The sequence below is a fragment of the Glandiceps talaboti genome, chromosome 2 (genome assembly GCF_964340395.1).
Source record: "Glandiceps talaboti chromosome 2, keGlaTala1.1, whole genome shotgun sequence".
Classification (NCBI taxonomy): domain Eukaryota; kingdom Metazoa; phylum Hemichordata; class Enteropneusta; family Spengelidae; genus Glandiceps; species Glandiceps talaboti.
Window position 1 is genome coordinate 33346367 of NC_135550.1, and position 8302 is coordinate 33354668.

Genomic DNA, 8302 nt, shown 5'->3' on the forward strand with positions numbered 1-8302 from the left:
GGGCATTACTAATTATTTCAAATTTATGAAGTTGAACGAATTAATGGAGAATAGTGCATTATGGGTAGGTCATATTTGGGGTCATCCTTCAGAAACACATGCGATGCGAAATATGCACATAACCAATACGTGAAATTAAGTAGTATGAGTCTTTCAAATGTATTCAGATTTATTGTAGGCAAAGGAACAAAGATTAGTAGATTATCGACGTGTCAGTATGTACAAACACAGGTAAGGTATTAACATATATTAAATTGTAAATTCTCATTTTTACAGGGGAGCATGATCAAGATGCAAATTCAATGTAGATCATTTCTGTTTACTGGAGCAGAAATCAACATATCACCTACACACACACACACACACACACACATTTCATTGTATTACTTTACTCCTGGAATACATAACACACATAATTTACAAAATATTCACATGTGGTTACAATATGATGTAGTAACCCATATTGAAAATAATTGTTTATAATTTGGTGATAAAAGCAGAGATCTCTGGTTGATCCATAGATAAATAAATAATTAACTAATAAAATATTACATGTAAAAGCTAAAAGTGTTTGCTTTCATCTGAATTCTACAATGAGTCAGATTCTGTTCAGTATTCTGTTCAAAATAATTGTTGTACAAAGCACTTTTTGCATTCCTGCAAGAACTGAAATAATATAATAATTGTGAAGTCATAGAAATTTAATTTATAATTCTAGCCTATGCTGTATATACATTTATACATGTAGCACACATCTCTCATTATTATTTACATTGTACAGAGTTTATCGACATCACCTTCAAATCATAAGAATGGAGATTCCGTAGGTAACTTTCACATGCAAGATCCTGAATTAGATGAAGCTTCAGAAAAAATTCAAAAAGGTGTGTAGCATTTCATGTTATTCAGTAACTTTTTATGTTTTTCATGTTATTTACAATGACCATATTTATTATTATATGTATTGTGTATTATTGTTGGCAATATCCAAGGAAATCAAAATTTCTCTAATTGAACCATGCACAAACCAAGTTATTTTCTGTGAACAGAAAATATGGATTATATTATAATCCACATTTTCTGTTATCATTATATACTTTGGTCTTTCCATGTCTTGACAACTAAGTCTATGTTACTGGTTCTGTTTTGCTCTCAATACAAGTCAAAATGTTCAAAAGTGCCGTAATTTTTCCTGATTTTTCACAAATTTTGCATGCGGAAGTATAATAACATTATTCCACAATATTTGTCTTTATTCATCTGGAAAACACTCATGTCATAAGGGTTTTGTCACTATTTGTCTAACAACTTGTATTGACAAGGTCCCTTAGGTCACTCATATTATAATTCCTTGGCAGAAGAAAGAAATATATTGGAGAATAATATATACATGTACCAGGGTAATATTTTCATTGTAGTACAGTAACATGGCAATGTGTCTCAAAGGTATTCATTTTACCCATTTTGTCAGCTTCCCAGTTATCATGTTTTGTATGTTAACATCTGTTCGCAATAAAATGTGACAAAACATAATCAACTTAATAAATGCAGACATGCAACATCACAAACTTGCTCGCTTTACATACTTTTGACAACCGTGTTTGGTTTTTACAGATTATGTATCAGCTAAAATAAGATCCAGTCTTCCCTTGATAACATCAAGGCCTTTGAAACAGTTACCATTTCATGTACAACCTAAACAAGCATGGTTAGAAACACTTGGCAGCAAGGAAGATATAAAACTAGGTCTGATTGATCTACATCCAGATGTATTTGGTACCTATCCCAGGTTAGAAATGATTGAATACTATGACAGAACCCCATGCCGTGTGAGTGCAAGTGTGGCATACTCTAGGGAACACTTTCACAATCATAGCAAGTGAAAGTGCAGCAGAAAACAATGCATGCAAAAGTGCAAATACCCATAAGTACCCACACCCTGCACTCACATGACATGCATCCTCATTTATGCAATAATGTTTTTCGGTATTGTACTGCAGTGCAAATACCACTAGAATGCATGTGCTCTGATGCAAGTAATCTCTGGTGCAATTAATCTCTGGTACATGTGTAATAACATGAGGTTATTACTCTGTCTTCTGTTCAAACCATGAATCTTATAAACTAACCCAAGAGGTAGTGTCCAAGAAAATATCAAACATTTCATAAAGTAAGATTCATCCTATGTTTAAGAAATAAGGTGGCCATACACTAAATCCATATATGTATCACACTTGCATTTGATGGTTTTGGATCTTGAATTACTCATGCCAAACATTACATATCTTGATTTCTTTGATTTTCATAATATTTGCTTACAGTATTTGCATTACATGTATTACCATAAGTAAATAATCTTTCTACATTTTTTGATGTAGTGATATATATTGTATACATATGTATTTCAGGGGTGAACAAAGCATTTTGTGAACTGGTGGTCCCCGGACCAGTGCCTTAAAAAATCCAGTGGTCCTGCTGAAAGAATTAGTGGTCCCAGGTCCCGCTAATGTGAAACATTAAATCTTGCCGATGAATCTGTATATTCAGACAACTTTTTAACATAGTTTAGTTATTAACAGTAAGGTACTGGTCCGATGGACCAGACAAGGTAACATTTGTGTGGTCCGCCCAAAAAAATCGCTAGTCCCGGACCCAGGACCAGTGGATTTGTTCACCCCTGTATTTACATCATATGTAGTGATCTATATTGTATACATATGTATTTACATCATATGTAGTGATCTATATTGTATACATATGTATTTATCGGTACATCATATGTAGTGATCTATATTGTATACATATGTATTTACATCATATGTAGTGATCTATATTGTATACATATGTATTTACATCATATGTAGTGATCTATATTGTATAAATATGTATTTACATCATATGTAGTGATCTATATTGTATAAATATGTATTTACATCATATGTAGTGATCTATATTGTGTACATATGTATTTACATCATATGTAGTGATCTATATTGTATACATATGTATTTACATCATATGTAGTAATCTATATTGTATACATATGTATTTACATCATATGTAGTGATCTATATTGTATACATATGTATTTACATCATATGTAGTGATCTATATTGTATACATATGTATTTACATCATATGTAGTGATCTATATTGTATACATATGTATTTACATCATATGTAGTGATCTATATTGTATACATATGTATTTACATCATATGTAGTGATCTATATTGTATACATATGTATTTACATCATATTTGTCTTTTCTTTTATCTAGAATTGATCTTCTCCACAAATGTCTCCAGTGGCAGAAAATGTATAAAAAAATTGTAAGTATAGCTCATATAGATTAAACTGAGTAGACTTTGTCTGAAATAAATTGATATATCAATGTATTCATAGAGTGGATGGTATTGTTGCAAGAAAGGACAGACAAGGTCATGTTATGCCCAATGAGCCATATATTGAGAGGAGACCCCTTTTGGTAATATGCAAAGAGAAGGTCCCTTTGTCATTCCATGGCTCAAAATCATACTCATATTGTGATGGAACTTGAGTTTATGTAACTTCAATGTACTTCAGAAATTGATTGCCATCCAAATTTACCAATATATACCAAATGTACTATACCAATGCCAATACATTATGCATATTTGTTGTTTTTTCAGAATTTTGAGAAGGCAAAAACAAGAGCTGAGATGAGAGGTGGTGGTAGGAAACCATGGAAACAGAAAGGCAGTGGTAGAGCTCGACATGGCAGTATCAGATCACCTTTATGGAAAGGAGGTACTACACTATCAATACCTATTAAATAGTACTTCTACAATTCACCATAGACCCTGGGTCAAACTATATTTTGATAATTATTAATGATTTGATGGAGATAGGAGGCATGTATTAACTTCAACTATGTATACATCCAACATTTAGATTAGCAACTACATTTCAGTCAGGTGCTGATTTACTTCTTCTGACATCAAATCTCAAATGCTTTATTAGAGTATCTAGTGTATCTACGTTAATCCTATTGGATCAGTTAAATGCCAAATAGTACAGTTTTCAAACAAAACAAGAAGTACAGATAAACAAAATCCTATTTGAGGCAGAATGTCATCAGTAATGTTACTTGTTGTGTATAATTTAGGTCCAATATCTCAATGTTCATTCCTTTATTAATTGACAGGTGGTTCAGCCAAAGGACCTAGAGGCCCTCTATCTTACTGGTATGTTTTACCAACCAGAGTACGAGAAAGAGGACTAAGGGTTGCATTGACTGTCAAATACTCTCAAGATACAATGCACATAGTAGATTCTTTAGATATCCCTGTACCAGAACCAGAGGTATGTCTCAGATACAATGCACATAGTAGATTCTTTAGATATCCCTGTACCAGAACCAGAGGTATGTCTCAGATACAATGCACATAGTAGATTCTTTAGATATCCCTGTACCAGAACCTGAGGTATGTCTCAGATACAATGCACATAGTAGATTCTTTAGATATCCCTGTACCAGAACCAGAGGTATGTCTCAGATACAATGCACATAGTAGATTCTTTAGATATCCCTGTACCAGAACCTGAGGTATGTCTCAGATACAATGCACATAGTAGATTCTTTAGATATCCCTGTACCAGAACCTGAGGTATGTCTTAGATACAATGCATATAGTAGATTCTTTAGATATCCCTGTACCAGAACCTGAGGTATGTCTCAGATACAGTGCATATAGTAGATTCTTTAGATATCCCTGTACCAGAACCTGAGGTATGTCTCAGATACAATAATTATAGTAGATTCTTTAGATATCCCTGTACCAGAACCAGAGGTATGTCTCAGATACAATGCATATAGTAGATTCTTTAGATATCCCTGTACCAGAACCTGAGGTATGTCTCAGATACAATAATTATAGTAGATTCTTTAGATATCCCTGTACCAGAACCAGAGGTATGTCTCAGATACAATAATTATAGTAGATTCTTTAGATATCCCTGTACCAGAACCAGAGGTATGTCTCAGATACAATAATTATAGTAGATTCTTTAGATATCCCTGTACCAGAACCTGAGGTATGTCTCAGATACAATGCACATAGTAGATTCTTTAGATATCCCTGTACCAGAACCAGAGGTATGTCTTAGATACAATGCATATAGTAGATTCTTTAGATATCCCTGTACCAGAACCAGAGGTATGTCTCAGATACAATGCATATAGTAGATTCTTTAGATATCCCTGTACCAGAACCAGAGGTATGTCTTAGATACAATGCACATAGTAGATTCTTTAGATATCCCTGTACCAGAACCAGAGGTATGTCTTAGATACAATGCATATAGTAGATTCTTTAGATACCCCTGTACCAGAACCAGAGGTATGTCTCAGATACAATAATTATAGTAGATTCTTTAGATATCCCTGTACCAGAACCTGAGGTATGTCTCAGATACAATAATTATAGTAGATTCTTTAGATATCCCTGTACCAGAACCTGAGGTATGTCTCAGATACAATGCACATAGTAGATTCTTTAGATATCCCTGTACCAGAACCAGAGGTATGTCTTAGATACAATGCATATAGTAGATTCTTTAGATATCCCTGTACCAGAACCAGAGGTATGTCTCAGATACAATGCATATAGTAGATTCTTTAGATATCCCTGTACCAGAACCAGAGGTATGTCTTAGATACAATGCACATAGTAGATTCTTTAGATATCCCTGTACCAGAACCAGAGGTATGTCTTAGATACAATGCATATAGTAGATTCTTTAGATACCCCTGTACCAGAACCAGAGGTATGTCTCAGATACAATAATTATAGTAGATTCTTTAGATATCCCTGTACCAGAACCTGAGGTATGCCTTAGATACAATGAATGAATTTTGATATATTTTCAGTGTAACATTGTGTCAGATACAATGAATGAATTTTGATATATTTTCAGTGTAACATTGTGTCAGATACAATGAATGAATTTTGATATATTTTCAGTGTAACATTGTGTCAGATACAATGAATGAATTTTGACATTTTCAGTGTAACACTACATTTTCTCTATGTTACAGTACTTAGAAGATCTTGCAATGGAGAGGTACTGGGGAGGATCTGTCTTATTTATTGATCAGTAAGTGGCTTTCAATACTCTTGACTGATTGTCTCTATGTTTCATCAAGATATGACAAAATAATGCCATTTTCACTCATATTGTATGTAAATAATTGCCGTCTGAAAACAATGGTACCCCTTTTAATATTTATCAAATGAAATGCACACTTTTTTCTGACAACAAAATTACAACACTTAAAGATGCAAAAGAAGGTGTTCATGTCATTGATGCTGAAATGTAACTGGTAATCCAGCTGACACAGTACCAGCTGTCTGGATGTACATTGTACATCTACAGGGGGTGTTCACCTGGTAACATTTATTATACACATTACCAGTTGTCTGGTTGTACATTGTACATCTACAGGGGGTGTTCACCTGGTAACATTGATTATACACAGTACCAGCTGTCTGGTTGTACATTGTACATCTAACAGGGGGTGTTCACCTGGTAACATTGATTATACACAGTACCAGCTGTCTGGTTGTACATTGTACATCTAACAGGGGGTGTTCACCTGGTAACATTGATTATACACAGTACCAGCTGTCTGGTTGTACATTGTACATCTAACAGGGGGTGTTCACCTGGTAACATTGATTATTACACAGTACCAGCTGTCTGGTTGTACATTGTACATCTACAGGGGCGTTCAACTGGTAACACTGATTATCTCATTACAGTAAACCAGTTGAAGAAATGCCATCTAATATCATAGCTGCTACCAATAGGATAAAAACCTACAATGTAATGTCAACAGAAGGTATGTGTCTTAAGAGTTAAAAAAAATAGCAGTCTTAGAGTGTTCAGAATTTAGCTCAAGGTGGATCATACTTTCATTGCACATTACACATGATGATTTAGTCTAGCTGCTAGACCTACTGGCAATGCTGCTAACTTAAAAAAGTATATTATATCAAAGGTGCTGTCATGGGCTGGTGCTGCACACCAGTGGTACTGTCAACCTCCGATCAAAGTCTTACCACAAGACTAATAATGTTGTTGATGTACATTTTTCAGTGTGTTCAATCAGTTTATACAACAAAGACCTCTCAATCTAGATATTATCACTAAGCTTTCATGAACTAATCTACTTTACTATTACAGGACTTAATGTGTACAGCATGCTGAAACACTACACTCTAGTTCTCACCCTGGATGCTGTCAATTTTCTTGAAGACCGACTTCTGTATCACATGAACAGATACACTGGAGATTTGAAGTATGACGTCATAATGTCACAACAGCTAAACAGAATAGATGCCTTCAACAAACAAGTCAAGTCCTAGGAATATATGGCTAGGTCAAAGTTCACATTAACTGTCTGCAAACTCTGCTGTGGCTTATGTTGTGAATCACATGCAGAATCTGATTCTAACACCAATGTGTGAGAGGTCATAACCCCAAATTTAAATATCTCATACAGTTTTGTAGGAAAACATGTCTTGTGTCTGCTGAAGCACAGCAAAAAATGTGCAGCAAGTGTGACTTATGATAACAGAGACATGGTAACAATTTTGTGTTCTATAACAACATCAGATACAGGTACACTAACTGCTCAAGGATATATATGCAAATGTCAGATTTGCGTATAGTATACACTTGGTGTATTAAGAGACCAAAATACAATATCAAAATGACAAGTTTTTATATTCCCTAAAATATTCTGTAGAAATATCAAATATTGAAAGTATATGTTAATGTGATTGATTACCCTGCATTTAGATTCACTGCAAAATATTTGACGGGTCAGTAGATCGTAGTTTTGGAACTCCATATTTTTGTAATCATTGATTTGGATGATAAGTAAGAATAGTCAACCAATAAGCAAAATGGTTATGCATTGCATCAGATTTATCATGTTACCATGTCATTTCATGTCAACTTTTTAGTTTGTGCAAAATTAATTTGATGTGTAATAAAATGAACACACATATCAAATGTTTTAAGTTGCTTTATTTATCTTCCAGATATCAGTTTCATTGAACAATGCATTTTACTTTTCAGGTCTTTTCAGGTTATGTTTTGTAAATATTCATTTCATTTTGTGCTCATACATAGAATTCAACAAAAAATGCTGCAGACATGAAGAACAAGGAAAAATAATTTGAAGGAGCTACCAGCTACAAAGTTCATTGTTACAGGACATAGTTTGACAATCTAAGTTGTAATACAAAGTGAG

General features: G+C 33.9%; 1 protein-coding gene across 1 annotated transcript; it reads left to right on the forward strand.

The window, feature by feature from the left end:
- The first annotated feature begins 97 nt into the window (after positions 1-97).
- Positions 98-8006, forward strand: LOC144453361 (large ribosomal subunit protein uL4m-like). Its single transcript, XM_078144635.1, has 9 exons — positions 98-231; positions 782-884; positions 1615-1789; positions 3281-3332; positions 3672-3789; positions 4187-4344; positions 6080-6138; positions 6804-6883; positions 7228-8006. Exons 1-9 carry the CDS (start codon positions 145-147, stop codon positions 7407-7409), a joined length of 1014 nt encoding a protein of 337 aa, XP_078000761.1. The 5' UTR covers positions 98-144; the 3' UTR covers positions 7410-8006.
- The last annotated feature ends 296 nt before the right edge of the window (positions 8007-8302 follow it).